Here is a 20,135-nt window from a genome sequence, read left to right as displayed (position 1 = left end):
CAGAGATTCTTCACAAATGTCTACAGGTTCACTGTGATTCAGTCTGGTCTCTTCTTTGGAATTCAGTTAGTTTTGTGCCTCTGGGGTTTGAATAAAGAGCTCCAGTTTTTGATTGGTTTAGAGACATGAAAGTATGTCATCAGAACCCACATGCTATGGTTATACTAGTTGGTTAGCTGGCTCAGTAATTAGCAACATGATCTGCTTTGTTATGGGCTGTAAAAATGCTCCATCTACGATTTAAGAAGAATCTACTTGTCAAGATAGCAATTTTTTGCAGTGCTTAACAGATGTAAAATTATGAATAAAGCAGTCCAACAAAACACTGTTAGGCTAAGTCTCTGGTACAGAATAGGTAGAACATACAATAGTGCAAGGACAATAGACAATAAATAAGATAATAAAATATGTGCATGTGCAAATGTGTGCATGAAGGCTGGGTGATTAAGGTGCAACCTAAGCTACATACTAATATTATAATGGAATACATTTTAGAGCAATGATGTGCTGTGCGTGTAGGTTAAGAGTAAAACAAGGAGTTCAGAAGTGTGTGCTGAGGTAGACCAATCCGGAGTGGTAAACCGCATCATGTATGTGAATACAGAGTGTACAATGCAGTAATAACTGCTAGTGTTCAGGTAGAGAGAACAGTACACAGTACATTGCTTACATAACCACTAGCAAAGTATGAAGCAAGAAATGTTTCTGACTCCTGCTCCTCACTAGGCCCACTCCCTCTGCATGCTTGTTATCGACCCCCTAATGTGCATTTGTCAAACGTGCTAAGAGGGTGGCAGACCGGCGATATTGAGGGTGGATCTGCACTTAAAGGGTGTGCAATCAGGCATGCAGTGTACATGAACACTGAACATAAATGATATTGCAGTCTGCCACAGAATTTGGTCCAGATTTTATTGAGATCATCTTGGACAACGTGAAGTGCAATAACCTTTTAAGAGCGCTATTATTGTGCAGTTGGCAGCGGGCTTGAGTCGATGGTGTCGCGTCTGTGGTCCACTGCTGTCGTTTTTGGGTTTGTTCAGAGGTTTCAAACCAGTCGTAAAGATCTTGTGGTTGCGAGGCAGGACAGAATGGAGGCATACTGCAGCAAAAGCGGCCTGAATAGATTAGATTACTGCATATGATAATCAGTGTTCTAATAGTTCTGGCTGCAGTAGCAGGGGTTGTTTGGTTACAACGTACACCTTTAGCAGGGTCTGCTCTTTTGAGCACTTCACAATCAGCTTTTGAATACCGCTAGCATCAAAAGCAGCATCATCTGGACACCTGAATCCAGCCAGTCATGCATCAGCGAGTCCCGTACGCCTCATACATACAAACCAGGCCAATCTGTTCAGTTGAGAGTAAGTGTGTGTGTGTGTGTGTGAGAGAGAGAGAGAGAGAGAGAGAGAGAGAGAGGGGATCTGGCATTCCAGCCAGCCCCTGCCATGCAGAGAGAGCGAGCGAGCTTGTGATGGTTGAGAGCTCCTCCTCCAAACAGACTCGCAGAGCTAATTAATCTCCGCTTTGACTTCACACACTCTGAGAGCTGGAGATGTACGCAGAGCCTGTCCTCTGGTGACTGACAAAGCATGTGCCGCCCATTGATTAGCCCCAGCTGAAGCAGATCAGTATCAGAATGCGCTAAAGGCTGATTGCGGTCGAGCGTTGTAAAGACAGAGAAAGGAAGAGGCTCGGGAGAAAACTACAAAGCTAAAGAGCTGGAGATTGATTTGTGTCGATTTGAGGCAACCAAGCCCTGCTACTGTTTGACTACAAAAACGAGCATAAGGGGTTTTTATAAAACAAAATGCTGCATTCTATGAAAAGCATTCTGCATAAGCTGCAATTCGAATGATCAAGAGGTCCGAAGTCCTCCCTCACCCCGTCTCAGCTGATTCCAGAAAACATGGTGACAAACACTTGAGTACCAATAAATTATCCTGGCAGTAAAACTACAAAACAAACAAACAAACAAACAAACAAACAAAAAACACTTTCCACACTCGTAAAAAATAATGCAAATGCAGGCGACCAGAAGTGTTTATCTGTATTTTGTGTGTCCTTCTCTCGTCTTGCAATTCAAGGCATCCAAGTCCTGCTACAGTCTTGCTGTAGAACAGAGCAAAATGTTGCACTTCATGTGATTCTTTCCCTTCCTTGGCAATCTGCATAAGTTGTAATGCTCTGTAAACATCAAGAAGACTAAAAGATGTTCCTTTAATTTCACTAAAGTGGCAACAAATTACACTTGTGGTCAACAAGAATTACTCCAACTAGGCCTGTGCCGGTAAGGTAACAGCACCTGCTTATTTGTGTAATCGAGTGGAAGGTAATCCCAGGTAAACTGGCTATTTTTGTGTTTGCTTTAGCTGAATAAAAGAACAATAAGTGTTGTGTTTGTAGTGCAGGGGTCTTTAATTTTACCACGAAAGTGTAATTACCTATTAAGCAAAAACAGAGTTGTGTTACACAAACTTTATCAAACTTTTGTCTGACATCTGAAATGTGACGCTATGCTCTGAGGATTTTCTGAAATGCGTACCGTAACAATGGCACATTGTTGGTCAGGCATGATATCTGCCTGTTGCAACAGCTCACAGCAGCCCCAAAGCCTCCTCCCTGTGAGAGCGTTCAACCAGTGCTGCTCAAGCTCTAGAGCTATATAATAAACAGAACATTAATGTAGGGTATGAGTTTACCCAGCAGGTTAACGTTAAACTGGTTTACATGTAGTACCAATAAATAAATGACAGTTTTTACAACTTATCAGAAAATGTTGAAGCAAAGTCTTAGCCTTAATGTTTGGTTTTGCCAAACGCTGTGCAATGCTGGACTGGACCAACACATTGGCACATTGAGCATCCAGACTTATTCAATTTGATAACAGTTTGATAACTAACCCCTTCATCCGAAATATTGCTCCCCTACTTTCTCCCACTGTCCAATTCATTTTGACCACCAGTTTGCAATAGTGCCACTTTGACCACAGCTGCACATTTCCCAGTATGGCTTTTTTTAACTGGCGAGTTCCAGTAAACAATGCTGCAATGGCCATAGGGGACAGAGGTGGATGGTAGTGACCCCCAGGAGACAAAGTCTCTCTGGCAGAAGTGTGTGCACACCCACTGCTGGAGCTACTCACTGGGGTCATGCAGAGTGTATTTCCACAAGGACATACCTGGAATTGTGAGCTTTTGTCTGAACTCATTAGGATCTAGATGACTCCAGGACATACGGGGAGTCACAGTCATCCACTCTTGCAAAACAAACCAACAAAAAAAATGCCTTTCCTTCTTTTTTTAGCCAAATAGGATGGCCTGGGATTTGCCTACTGGCAAATTATAACACATTTTGTTGGAAGGGTCTTATAATTTGTTTTTATTTAGGTTTATTAATATTTTAAACTAGTAAAATTCTATAAAGCAAAAGGTACGCAGTGGGATTCAACTCATTTTATTGTAGGAATTTATGTATAACATATTATAGTTAAACATATCTATCTATCTATCTATCCATATGTATGTATTGTAATTATTATATATAATAATTACAATATGTAAATGAGAGTTTCTTAGTCTTATACTCTGACAGATGAATCAGAGGAACTTTAAGTTTCTTTTAGAAATCAATGCCCCCTCAACCATCTTAACTGTTTATCAGAAGAATGGAAATAAAGGCATTAATTCAGATGTGTCTCTGATCCAGCAGACTTTAATAATGGCCTGATAACAATGAAATATTAGCTCACTGCTTAAATATACACAAGCATTAAGGGCTTTATCTGTCTCTGTACGGACTCTTTACAGCTCAGAACACAAACATATTAGACATTATAAACACAAAAAAGACTTTCCTGAAGGATTTGGGGGATCTAGGTAAAAGCTTACAGTGGATTTTGCTGTAGTTGAAAATTGGATTAGTATCACCAAATCTGATCACATCCCCTCTAAATAACCTAATTGAAATGGAATTAATTCAGTAAAGAAGTGGGGGATTCTCTCATAGCTCATGTGTAACTGTACAGAACTTTAAAATCCCTTCTTTACTTTTTATTTTTAATTTTATTTATGTATGTATTTATTTATTTTTTAACATTAATCCAAATCTGACATGTGCCTGCTGGGCATTTAACAGAGCTCCAAACAGTGCTCCAATCTACAAACATCAAAGTGGACCTTAAAGTTTTGACATACATTTTCCCTATTTTTCTAAATGAAAACACTAGTAATGGTACCTAACAAACCAGGTACCAATTCAAGTATATGGTACCTGGTTTGAAAGATTCTTTACTGAATGTCCAGTGCAGTGTAAGTTACATAAATAACAGGACAATGCCACTGCTTCTGTGTACTCCAGCACACTGTATTCAAAATTGTAAAATACACTGCAAAACAGCAGAGCTGCACTTAAAAAAAGCTATGACAAAAACTTTCAGATGATAACTATAATTAACTTGTAACTATAATTCAGAAAAGGGTATTGTAACATAATATTACACAATAACAAGGACATTTCACTGCTTACCTTTACTTCATATTTTGATTCAAGGCTCTATAAGTACATATTTAGCTGGTTATTGAGTTGTTTTTTTTAGCCAGTTGTGCACTGAACTGCACTGTAACTTCATTGTAGAAAATTGGGCCATGCATTAGACTATGTGACTCTTTCTTTCCACTAAATTCCACTAAAATCATGATGTATGCTATTTTTAGCATTTTAGCAGGAGCGATAGATTAACAGAGGTAAAATAATTGTGCTCATAAAGACACCAATATGGTTGGATGATTCTCCAAAAACGAATACATTATAGTGCTGTTTTTCTTTCTACTACAGGCGCATTAATTCAATTATGCAGCAGCACCGGGGCAAAAACAATTACACAGGCGCCACTAATCTGGGTCTTGCTGTGCTAGATCACTTTATGAAGACGTTTACAGCAGTTGAAAAGCCAAACTTTCACTCTGAAAGGGGCCGGGTTACAGTTTACATGTAGATGTTTTACATGTATATGTTACATGTATATGTTTCACTCTAGGCATTCTAGGTATTCTTTTAAGCAGCTTCATGAGAGGTCCACAGCCTTAAAAGTGTGTTTTTTCCACTCTCTCTTGTTGTGTCTGAAATAATTTCCTCACAAATATATTTGTGTTTATAATTTGTTTAAGCAACGGAACACGAGAGGGAGTGTGTTATCACGAATAACATCAAGGCTGTGATTTGGTCACAGGCACAAACCGAAGGAGAGATCTCCACAGCCTTGATGTTATTAGCGATAACACACAACCTTGAGTGTTCTATTGCTTTGATAAGTTTTTTTTTTTTTTACTAAATAAAGAAACCGGAGAAGCCCTTTCACGCTGAACATGCTTTAATACTGTCAGTTTCTTCTGCCAAAAAGTAATTCCACAACAAATGAGTTATTGCTATGCATGCAAAATTCCAAAACACCACAACCAACTAAATGGAGGTTCGTTAATGTACCTGTTAAACTCTGTACATAGTCCAAGACAACTACTGACACTACAAGGCTCACGTTTTGTGGTAGAAATAGCCACACAGTGTCATCGCAAAGATGGCCGCCAGGTGAACAGACTTGCCTACAAGAACTCTGGCTCAGTTCAGCCTTTCTGTGTGAAAAAGCTGTGATGTTAAACCTATCAGTACCATTAAACCGCTTCTCAACTAAGCAGATTGTAAGGTTGGAACTTACTGCTGTATAATGTATAATATGCGTTTAGGTCAATGGAAATGAGGAAACATCCTATCTCTACATTTCAGTCTGTAGATCAGATTGTCTGAAAAAACACATCAGGTGTGGCCACACTACCAGAGTTTGAAGTGGACTGGAAATGTAAACAAGGTTTGAACAACACTGTTGGACACTGGATCTCACCTGCGATCTGGTAGGATGGGGACCCTCCAGCCCTTGATGAAGGCCAGACGACTATCTGAGAGCTCTAGGCGGAGGGGCAGTTTGGGAACCCATACGGTCAGCTCCAACGGGGCGCTCAGGTGCTCGTAGCTGAAGATCACGCGGGCATTCATGGAGCCTCTTGTTTCCTTACCGTTCACAAATACATAGTCACAGCTCATGGACACCTGAGAAGGAAGACAGCAAAAAAGAGGTTACACATTTGACCAATATTTAGAGACTATATATATATATATATATATATATATATATATATATATATATATATATATATATATATTCCTTCATCTGTGGTCAAAGGACGCTGCCCACTCTGGTTGGTGGACTATTCTCTTTTTTTCAATAGTCAACTGGCACACATGAATCTACAGTACTCATGTAGCTCTGTTTGTTCTGATAAAAATGATGTGTGTGTATATATAAAACCTCTCCGAGCATATATGCTAACTGCAGAAAAGCTTTTCAGTGCTATGTTTTTCTCAGCATGCTTCTGTATAAGCATACTCTTAATGCATTCACACAAAATAACAGCTCTTATTAGGCACCGTCTGTGGCAGTTTTTTTAGCCAGAGGCATTATTTTCTCCAGGAAGCAGTTGTTATTCTGAACATTCTGCCTTTCGGTACAGAACACTATTCCTGGACATCCTCAGACACAAATCATTAGTTTTCTGGAAGTAACAACAAAAAGAAAACCCCACTAACCCAAATCACCATCACATCAGGTCAGGTGTTCTTTTTGAGCAAAGGTAAAAATGTTTTTCTGTGAAACTTGACTCAGAACAAGGAGGCTTCAAATGTCTGTGAAGGAAGAATATCGAATAGTAGCTAGGCAGTATGTGAGGTTAGTACATGGGACCAAAATATAACCCAAATTAAATATAAGTTAGGGTTAAATTAAGAATATGTTCTTCATTTTCTAACTAGCACTAATGGTCAGTTTCACAATCTTGCAGAAACGTAAAGACTATTATTTAATATTCACCAAGTTCTAGCTAGCTAGTCTTTAGCTAACATTATATGGCTAGCTCATGTCAACTGTTTTTCCTTAGTCAGTCCCTTAGATCCACAATCCAACTCTGTACAAGCACTACAATCTTTAATAAAACACTATCATAATATATAGCTGGGACTTTCTTTTGGGATACCATCTATGATTTATCTGGAGCTCTCAGGCAGTTGACATGGTAATCAGAGAAGCTAATCTTGCCCTGATGGAAGCTGGAAGCTGTAGTCCTTCCAGGCCTTAAGATTAATCATAGAGGGGATATCTATGTAATACAACACCTAGGCCTTCCAGGGAACCCACTGCTTTATCCATACTATCAATACTGGGAATTGATCAGTCAGCATATGCTCCTTTTCTCACACTTCTTGGTTGACATGGTTAATGGTTAGGAGCTAACCTTTCTAAGGTCAATAAAGACAAACACTTATTTGTACTTTGTTCCTTTTTTAAGGTGACTTGAATACACCAGTTGCCCTTTTACACAGTGTACATTTTGTGATGAATGGAGCAATAGAAACAGTTCAAAATTACTTCCAATAAAACCTTGTGATATTAACTGCCATTTAAGATGTTTTCTCTTCTCCTATGAAGCTACAATTTTAGAGATAAGCTTTTACTGCACTGTAATAGATGCTTTCAGTTCATAATTCCTTGGTTCGACCTCAGTGCTATTTATGTGCTGCTTTGGAACCTGGCCCTACGACTTTGAAGATCACCGTCTTCCTTCATAAACTGCCTAATCTCAAGTCACAGTAACGCCTTTAAGATACATTATTTCTGACCATGTATAAGTAATACGTAGCAGCTGCTCAATGCTTTTTGTGTTTAATGCGTCTTACATTAGCCAACCATGGGTCCTGTCCCCATGGAGCAGCTTATGGTTAAGTGTCTTCCTCAAGGACAGAACGACAGCAGCCATCAGCTGGGATAAAACCCATGACCTCTTGAGTTACAGTCAAGCCTTCAGACTGCTGAGGGTAGTTGTATAACTACCATTACAGTGGTTGAGGCAGTAGCAGCAGCACCAGTAACAGTCTCCTAAAGCCATTTAGATCAGTCTGTCTCTGTCCACAATTCCTTTCCAGGATGTTAAAAATACAAAGATTGTAATGCGTTCTAAACAGAGCCAGATAAGCTGTACAGTGATGGTTGGGTTATTATTAAGTTGTGGAACAACTTGGATGACACACTATATGTCCACATGTCTGTGCACACCCTAATGAATGCATGCAGTTACTTTTAAAGCACACACACAGATTGTCTCATCCCTGTAGAGAAGTATTGTCAATAGAATAGGACTCTCTGGAGCAGATAAACATACATCTGTTGGCACCATGTCTAATGCTGGGTGTAAGCTAGAGGAGTATAAACCCCCAAGCATTGAGCTGTGGAGCAGTGGAACTGTGTTAGGCTCTATCCAGTACATTTGGGTTGAGTTGGGGTGGTGATCATCCAAACATCTTAACCTCACTAACGTTCTTGTTGCTGAATTCAACCACATCCTCACAGCAATGCTCCAGAATTTAGTAGAAAGCCTACCTTGGACAGTAGAGACAGTTACTGCAACAAATGCAGAATATTTTTGTTAATACCCTTGATTTCAAGGAAACAATAAATGAGAAGTGTCCGAATACTTTTGTTCATATGTTTTATGTATGTTTTAAACCCAGTTCATAAGATACCAAATAATCTTTAGATTACATACCAAACGTGAAAACAGCCCCAAAGAGCTATACTACACCTAAACACAGCTTTATTACACTCAAAAAACACAGCCACATCCAGTCCAAATGCAAATATGGATACAGATATTCTGATTGATAGACAGACAGTGGCATTGTGTTTTACCAGTAGTAGTTTCTCCGAGATGATCTGCAAAGCTTCTGAATGCTACTGATAAACATCATGCGCTGATACCATACAGAAGCTTCTAGGCATCGTAGGCGTCAGAAGAGTAGCTGGAAGTGCACTCCTGTTACAGCTCTTCCACCCCCGAGGTACTGAGCGGTTAAGATGTTCTGGCACCTTCTGTGATGCTAGTAATGTGGTAGAGGCGGAAGCCTAGGCACTGTGGCAGGAAGATGCTAATAGTAGGATTCCTGTTAAGCTCCATGGAGCCTCCTACGCTCTACCCCTAGCTGCATTCATTCAGACGACACTCTCTGGTGTGGTGTACTGCCCAGACCATGAACAGATGGAGGGACGGACGATCCCTCAGCTGTTGCTGCCTCTACAATGCTGAGGTTTTAAGAGGACCATATTGGCTCCAGCTTGAAGCACGGTTGCAAATGTAATGGCACGCTGATGGGATTTAAAGCGACAGTGCGTTCGTGGGGGTAATAGAGTGCGCTAATGTTTTAATGTGGGTTAATGGCACTCACAAAACTGAATGGTGGTGCAAGCAATTAAGGAGGCGCAGGGTGGCTTTGACACCCATCCCAAGTCCGATTGTTCAGCCGTAGTTCTTAAATTTAAAAGTGTTTTTGTGTGGGTTTGTGCTCAACTGTGCTCATCCAAGGCCTGAAATGCTCATCAATTTAAGATGGCAAACCCCAACGTTCCTGAGTACAGCTGGTAAGAGGAGAGTGTAGAGAATTGGGTGTTATGTGTCTTTGATACGTAGTGTATAAAGTGCTTAAAAAGGACAGCCTATGTAGTAAATGAGGTGGTTACTGTGGTGTGTGGTTAGCGCATAGCACACACTATAAAAATAAGAGTGTTTGTTGGAGTAACTGTTTTAAATAGATATGGTTAGTATGCCGTGTGTGTGAATAATGTGTTGAGTGTTGAGGTGTTATTAGTGTGGTTCGACTACATGTCATAGTGTGGTTAGCACATCGAGTGTGGTTTGCCCTTGTGTGATCCAGCACTTGGTGCATGTACTTAGAGTTCATGTGTGATTGGCACATTGTGCAGTTAGCGTGGGGTGCTTGTGGTGTGTAACTGCCAAACACATGTTTAGCATGCTATCTATGTGTTTGGGTGCTGCATGTGATCAGCGTTTATATGCCTGTCGTTTTGTAGTAAAGGTTTGCATGTGGCATAATGTGTGAGGGTCAGCTGTTTGTTTGCTGACCAGAGGGAGGCAGGGCAGCTAGGCTTGTGTTCTGTCCTCAGATGGCCAGCGTGACTAAAACAGCCTTGGGAGGAGGGAGCAGCTGGCCAAGCACTGCTCACAGCTTCCCGCTCTCCGACACAAAGCCCCATAGGCTCTGAACACACACGCACACACATACGCACACAATATCCCTACATACAGCCCAACAGTCATGACCCAGAACACACAGAGCACCTCGGTTAAGGAGGTTAGCGTCAAACCCCTTTAAAAGCCTACACATATAAAGCCGAAGAAGATCCACTAAAACATCCTGAAAGTACTTCTGATGCAGGCAATACGAGCAACAGTGCGTGACGCTCGCTCTTCTGCATTAGCTTCCCCTTCTTTTCAAGTCTAAGTGCATCAGTAGTAAAAGCCCAAGAACTCTGCTCTAAGGGATAACCCCACTACAAAAGGTCCGCCAGTGAAAACCGCCACCAAAAAGATGTTACTGAGGCCTCTAACCTCTCTCTCCCTCATGAAGTTTTTCACCCCCTCTGCCCCCAGCTGGAGTGTTTTATTGGACTGTCAGGGCTCGTGTACGTTAAGGCATGAAGGGCTCATCTGAAATTAGCCTCCAAAGTTCAATGGCCAGGGCAGTCAAGCAAACCCATTTGATAACTCAAGAGCCAGCGCGCTATGGCGTCCGTTCACCATTACTCTAGATCTTAAACCAGATTCATGGCAACCCTTGGCCTATGCTTGCCTTTGACGCATGGTTCTCACTCCTGGGCTGACATGTGGATGTCACAGGGAGGCTAGGCCTATATCTTAAACGTCCTTTTAAAATGCCTGTTGTGCGTTGATGCGGATATGTCTTGTGGAGTTTGTGGTGAGGAAACGGATGGCGAGGATTATTGGAAATATCATAAAAGTGCTGCAATAAAGGATAATTGAAAACGGGTTTATGTCTATATCGTGGTCGGCCGGTATGATGGAGAGTTCTTGGTGGAACGAAAGAAGGAGGGAGGAGGGGAAAAAAAATAAGCAGAGAGGGACGTTCATTCGCAAGCCCTAAGCGTTTATGGAAGGAAATAAAATGCAACAGTGGGATTAGCGGACTCAATACATGCCCAAAGGAAATAGAGAGAGTGTGAAAGCCATGGTGTGTTTAATCTGAGCGCTCTCTCGAGTCCAAGCTCCATTTGCGACAGATCCCTGGCCTCTCAACAACACTATCCCTTACCTTAAGTCTGTCTGGGTGGTGTAATCAAACGGGACGTCATATCTCGCCGCATTGCTTTCTCTGGGAGTTTTCATTTAACAGCCCTAAACGCGGGCCGTGTGATTATGGTCCCCGGCGATTTTGTGGTGTGGTGTTCCTGCAGTGCGCTGATTTTGATGGATTGTCTCGGACGGAAAAGTCATTGATCCCTCCAGGGGAGTTCAAAAAGCATCAGCCGTGGGAGTGTTTGGAAAGTCAGTTCTAAGTGACTGTTTGATGCTTGTTTTATGGTCTTTTAAGCATAGCTGTTCTTTCATTGGCTCAAAAGAACCAAGATAAGAGAGAGAGTGGATGGACAAGTGACAGAGGGGGGTGAAAATCAATACAACATAATATGCGATTGACCTGTGCCAATTGTGGAACCCTTTTTCGGTGCTAAACAGACGTGTTTTTGAGAACCAAAAATGTAGATGAAAGAACCATCTACAATATAAACCTTTTAACCAGAGGGAGAACCATGTAAGCATCCAGTTATCATGGTTCTATATAGAACCAGTGCTCTTATTACTGAACCCTTGAAGAAAAAGTTACATCAAACCAAACATCAATATATTTTATTACACAACGATTCCTTAGTAAAGGTACAGGTTCTATACAAAACCTGGTTGCCTGGTTGTTCTATTTAGCATTGAGAAGCGTTCCACTATTGATACAGGTTAAAGAACACTTCTTCAGAACTATATAGAACCTTGTTTGCTACCAGTGTACAATGATGTAGTTTTAAATGATCTATTGAAACAGGATAACAGTACCTTCTTTAATTAGTCTGCATGGTGCAGGAGAAAGCAGGAGAGCGTTTTCTGGGTGTTACTGTGTCTACTCCCCAGTTCTGCTTTGATTTAGTAAAAAATGATTAAAAGGAGATGAGCAAAATGTAAACATCATCAAATATAGTTCTCCTTTGGGGAAATAACTTGCACTCAAAAGTGAAACAAAATATATCATAATATCATATCCCTAATACTTCAGGGATGCACCGATACGGAAACTGTGAGCCAATGCAGAAATCTGCTACTTTTCATGTACATATCTGCCAATGCAAACATAACGTCCGTTTCTGTTGATGTGAAATGAATAAATCGCTGATATTTTAGTGCAGTGTTCCAGCATCAACTAGACATTCAGCCCTTCTGATGTTCAGTAAAGACGTCATCAAATATTGATCATAAATCTAACCATCGATCTGGTGTCGATACTTTTATAAAAGCAACCGTCTTCTGATATCGATATCATGCATCTCTAATGTCACAAATCTTTCTGCACAATAATGCTGTAACTCAAGCTTTGTGATAATATTGTATTATGGGGCCTCTAGTAATCGCCGCGACTAGAATGTGGGCTTCTGAAGCTCCTTCATTAGAGTAACGTACCTTGACGATGTCATCGTTGGACGACTTGCACTCCACAGAGGAGGAAATGTCAGTGACTGCCCCGCTCATCTCTATAGAGACAACCTTGACTGGGATGGCGACGGTACGGCCAGTGAGAATGGCCGTGTTGATGATCTCGGTGTCCTGGAGACAAGGAGAGAAAGAGAGAGAGAGAGAGAGAGAGAAGGAGAGAAAAAGAGAGGGGGGAAATGGTCACAAAAGGTTCGCATGAGTGCAGTACAGGAATCTGAATACTAAATAAAAGCCTAGAGACTGCGCAGCACAGTTTTATAAAGTCTCTGTCTGCATCAGACTCATAAAGTCAAATGTGTGGCCATGAGTAACTGTCTCAGAGGAGGAAATGTCTCAACCTTATAAAATACAGCCAATAAATTTGAAAGGCTTATTAGGATATGAAAGTGACTCAGTTTTCTCATTCAAAGAACTGAATAAGTAGACCAACTAGAGACAATGTGCTACCAAGTCAATGCTGATAGATAGTCAAGTCAAATTTATTTGTATAGCTTTTAACAACTGTTGTTGCCACAAAGCAGCTTTACATAATTAGTAATTAGTAAAAGACAAAGACAAAAAAGAAATAACGTAAGACATGAAGGATCAAAGACCCCCAGAAAGAAATTCAATGGCGACAGTGGCAAGGAAAAACTCCCTCAGAGCTGGAGGAAGAAACCTTGGGAGGAACCAAGACTCACAAGGGGGACCATCCTCCTCTCTTCAGAACTATTTAAACATTATTGATAAAAATTACCAAACCATCTATTCTGTTGAACTGCTCTGATCATAATCATAATATACTAATCATGGTGTAGATATTAATAGTGGCAGATAGTTAAGAGTCCATTTAGGTTTTAACAAGGTCATTAAACAGGTAAACAGGTAGCTACAACTAGCGTGGAGTGTATATGATGGCTTATTATTTGTGGCCAGCTTAAGATGGTCAAGCTGGTTGAGGGGGTAGGCCAGCTTAGCCCTTGATCAGTGTAAGGTATGTTTTCATTTAAGTTTGACTGATTGGCTGGTCTACCAGTATAACCAAACTAGTTAACCAGCATGAAGAAGATTCCAGACCAGTATGACCAAGCTGGTCGATCTGCATTACCAAGCTGTTTTACCAGCTTGACAACAGTGGTTCTCCAGTATGACTAGCTTAACCAATGTTGTCAGTTAGCTAAACCAAACAATTAACAATAATTTTGTAGAATGATCAGCTGGTCATGCTCATAGACCAGCTTGTCCATCAAACTCAAATGAAAACGTGGCGGCTTAACCAGCTGGCCTACCAGCATAGGGTATGTTTTTATTTGGAAAACCAGCTCAGAGCATCTGAAAGCAGCTACCAGCAAAAGCTGGTCTTGAGATGGATTTTTCAGAAGAGTACTGAATAGAAGTGCACATTTCGAAAGCTTGTCAGGGGTACTACTGATGATTGTATTTCATTACTGTCCACACTGGGCCTATGCAACATAAATGGCTGCACCTATTACTTTACTCTTTTTTTGTACTAAAGTGGTTTAGAAAGACAAGAGAAATATAACCAGGAACACATTTCTAGCAAGCCTTTGTTGATCAGCTCAAAACGGACATCCCAACTAGTGTGCTCCAATTAGCAGTCCTGATCAAGTGTGGCAAACTCTAGCCCATCAAAATTACTTACTCTATTGCTGCTAGCATGATCAAGTGTTAGCATGTTTGGCCTGATTTTGCATTCACACGCTGCCTCACTATCTGAACTTGGTGGTGTGCTAAAGCCACATATTCAAATAGGTCTCTCCTTTCAATTAGACCTCCAAAGCAAATGCCGAGACCAATTACAGAGCACAGAGGCTCCTCGATTTCTCCTCCTGTTCACATCAATTCATTACTTTCTGTTGCTGCGGGGATGCAGCAGCAGCAGCTAACTGTAAATTATTCCGCACTGGGACCAAAAATAGGAAAACTTCATGCGCACGGGTCCCATGCCTCTATAAATCCAGCACATTTGCAGAAACTGTGTGACCGCAGCTTGTGCTACTTGAGGGCAAGTATGAAAGGAAACATGACTTTATTAAATTTAGTCTTTGTAATCTCATGGCAGGCAGCATCCGAAACAGAAGTGGTCACATCTGAGCGCATTTTCAAGAAGGAAAATGACCCGCACTATTAATTTCAGGAATTCCCTGGGGAAAACGTTAAAAGTAATGCACAAACTTTTACTTTACTCCTGTTCACTTAGCTGGGCTAAGTATTATGGAATTAAAGCACTATCGCACAAATATTCCAATATGAGTTTCATGACCAGTGCTTCCACTTCGAGATGACCCACACGACTTCCCCTATTCCTTAAACTGATCAGCCACAATATAAGTTAGACTTAGACTATACGAGACTTACTGAATCCCCAAAGGAAAATGCAGAGTGCTCAAGCAGCGTAGATGCAGGACAAACACAAAATACATACAAGTATATTGTAACAGAATAATACATAGTAAAAACTGGATGTACAATCATGCAGTCAAGCCTCCAAATCTCCAAAATAGTAACTGTACAGGAGACAAAAATCTTAACATTGCAAATCAATGTAAGTATGTAATGTAAGTTATTTCTGAACATATCTATTAGTGTGTGATGATACAGTATATACCAGAGGTCTTTAAATCTAGATATTGAATCCAGTTTCCAGTCCTGGACTTTGAAATCCTTGGTAGGCGTGTCACAATGTGGCCAATCAATTACATTAACTTTTGTCTTAACTTCTAGCAAAAACAAAAATCCATGGAACTGAATTCAAGGTTCAGATCTCTCCGTCCACAAGAGATGCGAACATGACTCTAAATTGCAAAACCGACTCTCAAACACTAGCTTGAGTACACCAGCCAAGCAGGAGAAACTAACACTTCACAAAGTTTGATGTCAAGCATAAAAAGAAGTCTATAAAGATGTAGACTCCAGATGCAGCTAGAAGCCTCTCCAAATATGAAGCACATTTTCATAAAAAGGAACTTCTCACTGCGTTGTTCAAACAGCAGGTCTCCACAACTCACACACAGACTCAGAACCTGATTTATACCAGAATAAAAAGCTTAATAATGCTGCTAAGTCAGTTAAATAATTCAGGAAAACCACAAATTCTGCCATAAACAAAGCAAAACCAATAATTACACACTCAACAGCATCATTTTCCAGGCCAGAGGTTTGACAGACACTTTGGTTTGACATCATCCTTTTATCACTTTTGGGTCAACATTTTCTACCTCTATCTATTGTTCTGTCTTTCTTTCTGTTGTTAGTGGTGCAATCCTGTGCAATGTAATGCATGCATGCGCAAATTAGTACATGTGAAGAGGGTGTGCATAAGGGCAGGGTTGTGAGCACTGTCCAAGTTAACTGCAGGAGTATCCCTTAAATATTGTTTGTGGCTAAATCAGCACTATATGGTAATGTAGGAATTGGTATTGTATGCCAGGATATATAACCTACTGGCTTCTGCATGGGTAAACCCTGCCAGCTATGTCCAGGCTTAAGGGGCTCACACTGTAAATGTTTTTTTCTCCACAGGACAAGATGCTTATTTTCAACTGCTTTAAAAGGGAGAGATTTGGACACAGTTTTCCTATTGCTGCTGGTACACTGTGCATGCCAAGCTACATCCAGAAACACTAAAAGTTAATGCCCAGCCCCCTCCTCTCAGCTCTGGGAACTGTAAAATAAAATAAACATGGCACAGAAGTGTAAAAGTGTAAATAGGGTGACCCTGTGTGGGGCCTGCAGTCTTGGCTATCAGAATTTCTTTAAAAAATCTATCAGAAATTATTTAAAAAATTACAAATTAAATTATATTACATTTTAGTAAATATTTTAGTGAATGTTGTGATTGGCTAACTTCATTATCAGTGACCAAAGCTGTCTACATCATATCTACATAGAAGCAGTCTACATCATTTTTCATCTCTAACCGTGCTGATCCACCCCATCATTAGGAAGGCCAGCTGTAATGGAGAAGGGATTAGTAGTTGTATTCACTTGACAATCATATAATCAAATGATCAAAATTCTCCTGCCAAACAAGCTGTTATTTTATGTATAGTCATATGTATAGCAGATCACTATCTAAAAGGTATATATTGTCTACATGTAATTAGTAATGTAAACATTTCACTGAGTGTATTTTAAGTAAATGTTGTGATTGGCTGACTATCAATGATTGCATAAAATTCTAAATTAAATATAAAAAAAATAAAAATTAAAACTTTCCCACATATGGAAACAACAATAAACTAGATTAGCTGTCTCGGTTATGATGTTTTTGTCGCCTAGCAACAGGGGGAAGCACAGCCAACAGCAGCCTTCCAAAAAAAAAAAGAAACCCAAAAAAACAACATTATCAAAAGTGTGTGTGCTGAGCATGGGCTCAATATGGGCTTAAGGAAGTACAGTGAGTATTTGAGTCTACTATAGCATAAATAATGCCATATTATGGGGTATATAAACATCTTTCGCCATTAAATAACAGTGGACAGTTATGGCAGTTCTCACATGCTTTACACAGAGTCAGTCACAGCAAAACTGACCTGTATTTGTTTTCTCCTGAAATAAGGGACACATGTAATCGGACCACTGTTGTGGTGACAGCTGGGCCACACAGAGAGGTTTTTATAAGGTCTAGGGGTCACTGGTGCACTAGACAAGTTAATTCCAGTTTTGTTGTGTGCTTGCTGTGTGATGTCAAACACAAGCACAAATTAAGTTTATCCTCCAGACTTTCCTGCAGAAAATGAAAAAAATCTGCATGTAAATCTGCATGTAAAGTAAATAGACCACTGAATTAAAACATTATAAAAAGAACTGTCACTTTTATACAACATGAATTGCTGTGGGGAGATGTTGTGTATGAGAGTGTGTAATGGGGTGCTTTAGCATGCTAATGTGTTCTTCTAGGCACACTGAAAGTCTCCGCAAGCTCAAAACAGAGGTGCAGCAGCCAGGATGATCCGACCAAAATATCCTTTGCACCCAGATGGGCAATATCTACTTTCCTCTGGACATCTGTTTATTCTGAAAATGTGGAATTCTAGAAAAAAAGAACCAAATCACTGACTGGAAACCTGAATACTATAATCCAGTGGGGGTCAAACTGGGAAACAACTGCATTTCATTAAATTGTTTCCTATAAGTAATCAACTGTAACTGAATTTAAAGGTTTTAGAGGTCAGAAATTTGGTCTAATAACTGAATCCTAAAGAATGATAACTGGATCATGTCCTCAAAATAACATTAGATTTGAATTAGAATGTGGTGAACTGAACTAAAGAACAGAATCAAATTGTTCCTTAAAAATTGCAATGGAAATAAATTGAACCAAATCTTGCTAAATTAAACTGAAAAAATAAATCAACTTAAACATAATCCTAAACTAAATCCTTAAAAATTATGATAAAAATATCTTAAATTGAACAGAGTCATAAAGAATGAAACCAAATTGCTGCTTCCCTAATAACGCCAACTGAACTGTGGAGACGGACACACTGTTTTCTAATGAATCTACAATGGAGTAACTGTGAGGCCAGAGATTAACCCTGATCATCAAGACTGGACTTATATCCTGCCTTTTATCAGGACTCTCAGTTTTCCCTCCATCAGTGTTCTTCCCAGTAAGAGTTAACCTCTTTAATAAGGAGACTGTGAGCAGCTTTGTGCTGCAGCATGCTAATTGTGGCCAGACTGTGTTTGCCAGGGGAGCTGGCCGAGGCTGCCATGCTGAAATGATAACCCTGCCTGATTTAACACTGTCCTCCTGTGTGTGTTGGCCTTCACACACACACACACATACACACACACTGAGAGAGAGACAGTAAATTCCCCTCAGTCCATCTTTCTACACCTGACTCAGAGAGGAGAATCTGCTTTGCAAAGCTTTTCTGTCAAGGGATTTCTTGTGTATATCTGTGTGTGTGTGTGTGTCAGGGGGTTATGTGCATAATTTGTGTGTATTCCAGTGTCCATGTTTGTGTTTGCATCTGTTGTGTATAAGCATGTGATTACAGTATGTATTCACGTGGGGCGTTTGAGTGTGTGAGATTAACGTGTGTATAGCATGTTGTAGAGTGTGTGTGTGTGTGTGTGAGGAGTGGGATTTGCCAGGTCTAAATCAGTGTGGGACTGGTTCTCTGCGTCTGGCATGCTGTGTATGAGCTCTGCTTTTGTTGTGGTCTCTAAACACGTCTTCTTCCGCAGACTGCTCTGATTACTTCCCGCACACAAATCCCCCCCGATGAGAAAGAACAAAACCTCACGAGGCCTGCAATGATTTAGAGAAGGTACTGCTAACACACATAGCTGTCCACAACACCCCCCTCCCTTTTCCTGTATATTAACTCTGCTCCAGCTGGTGAACGCCCACGCCCCCGAGGACTTGTACGGTGTTAAGGCCATGCTTCTGGCTCTTTGATTGCTGCTGACTGTATGTAAGTGTGTGTGTGTGTGTGTGTGAAACTGTCCGGTAGTAATGGTGAGGGTGCACTGACAGCGCATTGAGAAAGCAATGCTTGGATTTTGCTCTGCTGTGGTCAGTGCCAGTCTTAGCCTTCACTGGGGCCCTAAGTAAAACCTGGCTTGATCCCTAGTGGAATCAAGTTGTTTCTTCAAAAGCAAAATCAAATGATGAACTGAGTTGAAGAATTGATTTCAAAGAGTCCAATTTAATTAATGTGTCAGGCTGCTCCCGTGTCTGTGTTACCTCTCGGCTCCTCTGGATCCTTTTAGTCAGGCTGTTGTAGTCGGATCTGCTGGAGTTGCTACTCTGATCATGTTCACATTCTCTGTACTGCATGAATCCTAGCAGAACTAATTCCGTCTCTTCATGTTTTTTCAGAGCTAATGACTGCCCCCCTTGCGAGTCTGGTTTCCTCTTTCAGCTTTAAAGGAGTTTCTCCTGGCCACTGTCGCATGTGGCTCGCTCAGGTTTTATGTTATGTGTCGTTGATCTTTCCTTTCATTACTGTATTTCTGTAAAGCTGCTTGGAGACAACAATAATAATAATAAAAAAAAGTTTGCTACACAAACCTGATTTGATTTGATTAAACTGTTTCCTTAAAAGCTGGACCAAACTGAATTGTGTTGAACTGAACTGAAGAACTGAATCAAATAATGTCCCTATACCTCAAAGTTGTACTAAATCTAATCTTAGTGAACTGAACTGAATCTTTATAAATGAATCATTTCCTTCGCTTTGAGACTTTGCAAGGCACTAAATGTAAGGAATTACAAAGTGAATCAAATTTTTCGATTTTGTCCTACATTGAATAACTGAACACTGAACTGGAACTGAACCAAATTAATGGTATTTAATCAAACTGTGCTGAATTGGACTGAAGAGTTGTTTCAAATGACGAAAGAACAGATTTAGATTGTGGTGAACTGAACTGAAGAGCTGAATCTGAAAGGCCTGAATTAAACAATTTGCTTAAAATTGCACTTGAAGCAACTGAAAAGGCAGATACATG

General features: G+C 40.4%; 1 protein-coding gene across 3 annotated transcripts in view; it reads right to left on the bottom strand.

Moving 5' to 3' along the window:
- tmem132e (transmembrane protein 132E) overlaps positions 1-20,135 on the bottom strand; it is a 284,394-nt gene that overhangs the window by 17,098 nt on the left and 247,161 nt on the right. For all 3 annotated transcript variants that reach the window (XM_072674541.1, XM_072674532.1, XM_072674549.1), the window contains exons 5-6: positions 12,636-12,779; positions 5,897-6,102 (exon numbers count right to left, since the gene is read on the bottom strand). In XM_072674541.1, coding sequence (XP_072530642.1) covers positions 5,897-6,102; positions 12,636-12,779 — 350 coding nt within the window. The remainder of the gene's footprint in view (positions 1-5,896; positions 6,103-12,635; positions 12,780-20,135) is intronic.

This window comes from Salminus brasiliensis, chromosome 1, assembly GCF_030463535.1.
Source record: "Salminus brasiliensis chromosome 1, fSalBra1.hap2, whole genome shotgun sequence".
Taxonomy (NCBI): Eukaryota; Metazoa; Chordata; class Actinopteri; order Characiformes; family Bryconidae; genus Salminus; species Salminus brasiliensis.
This window is presented reverse-complemented; position numbering and strand designations above follow the sequence as displayed.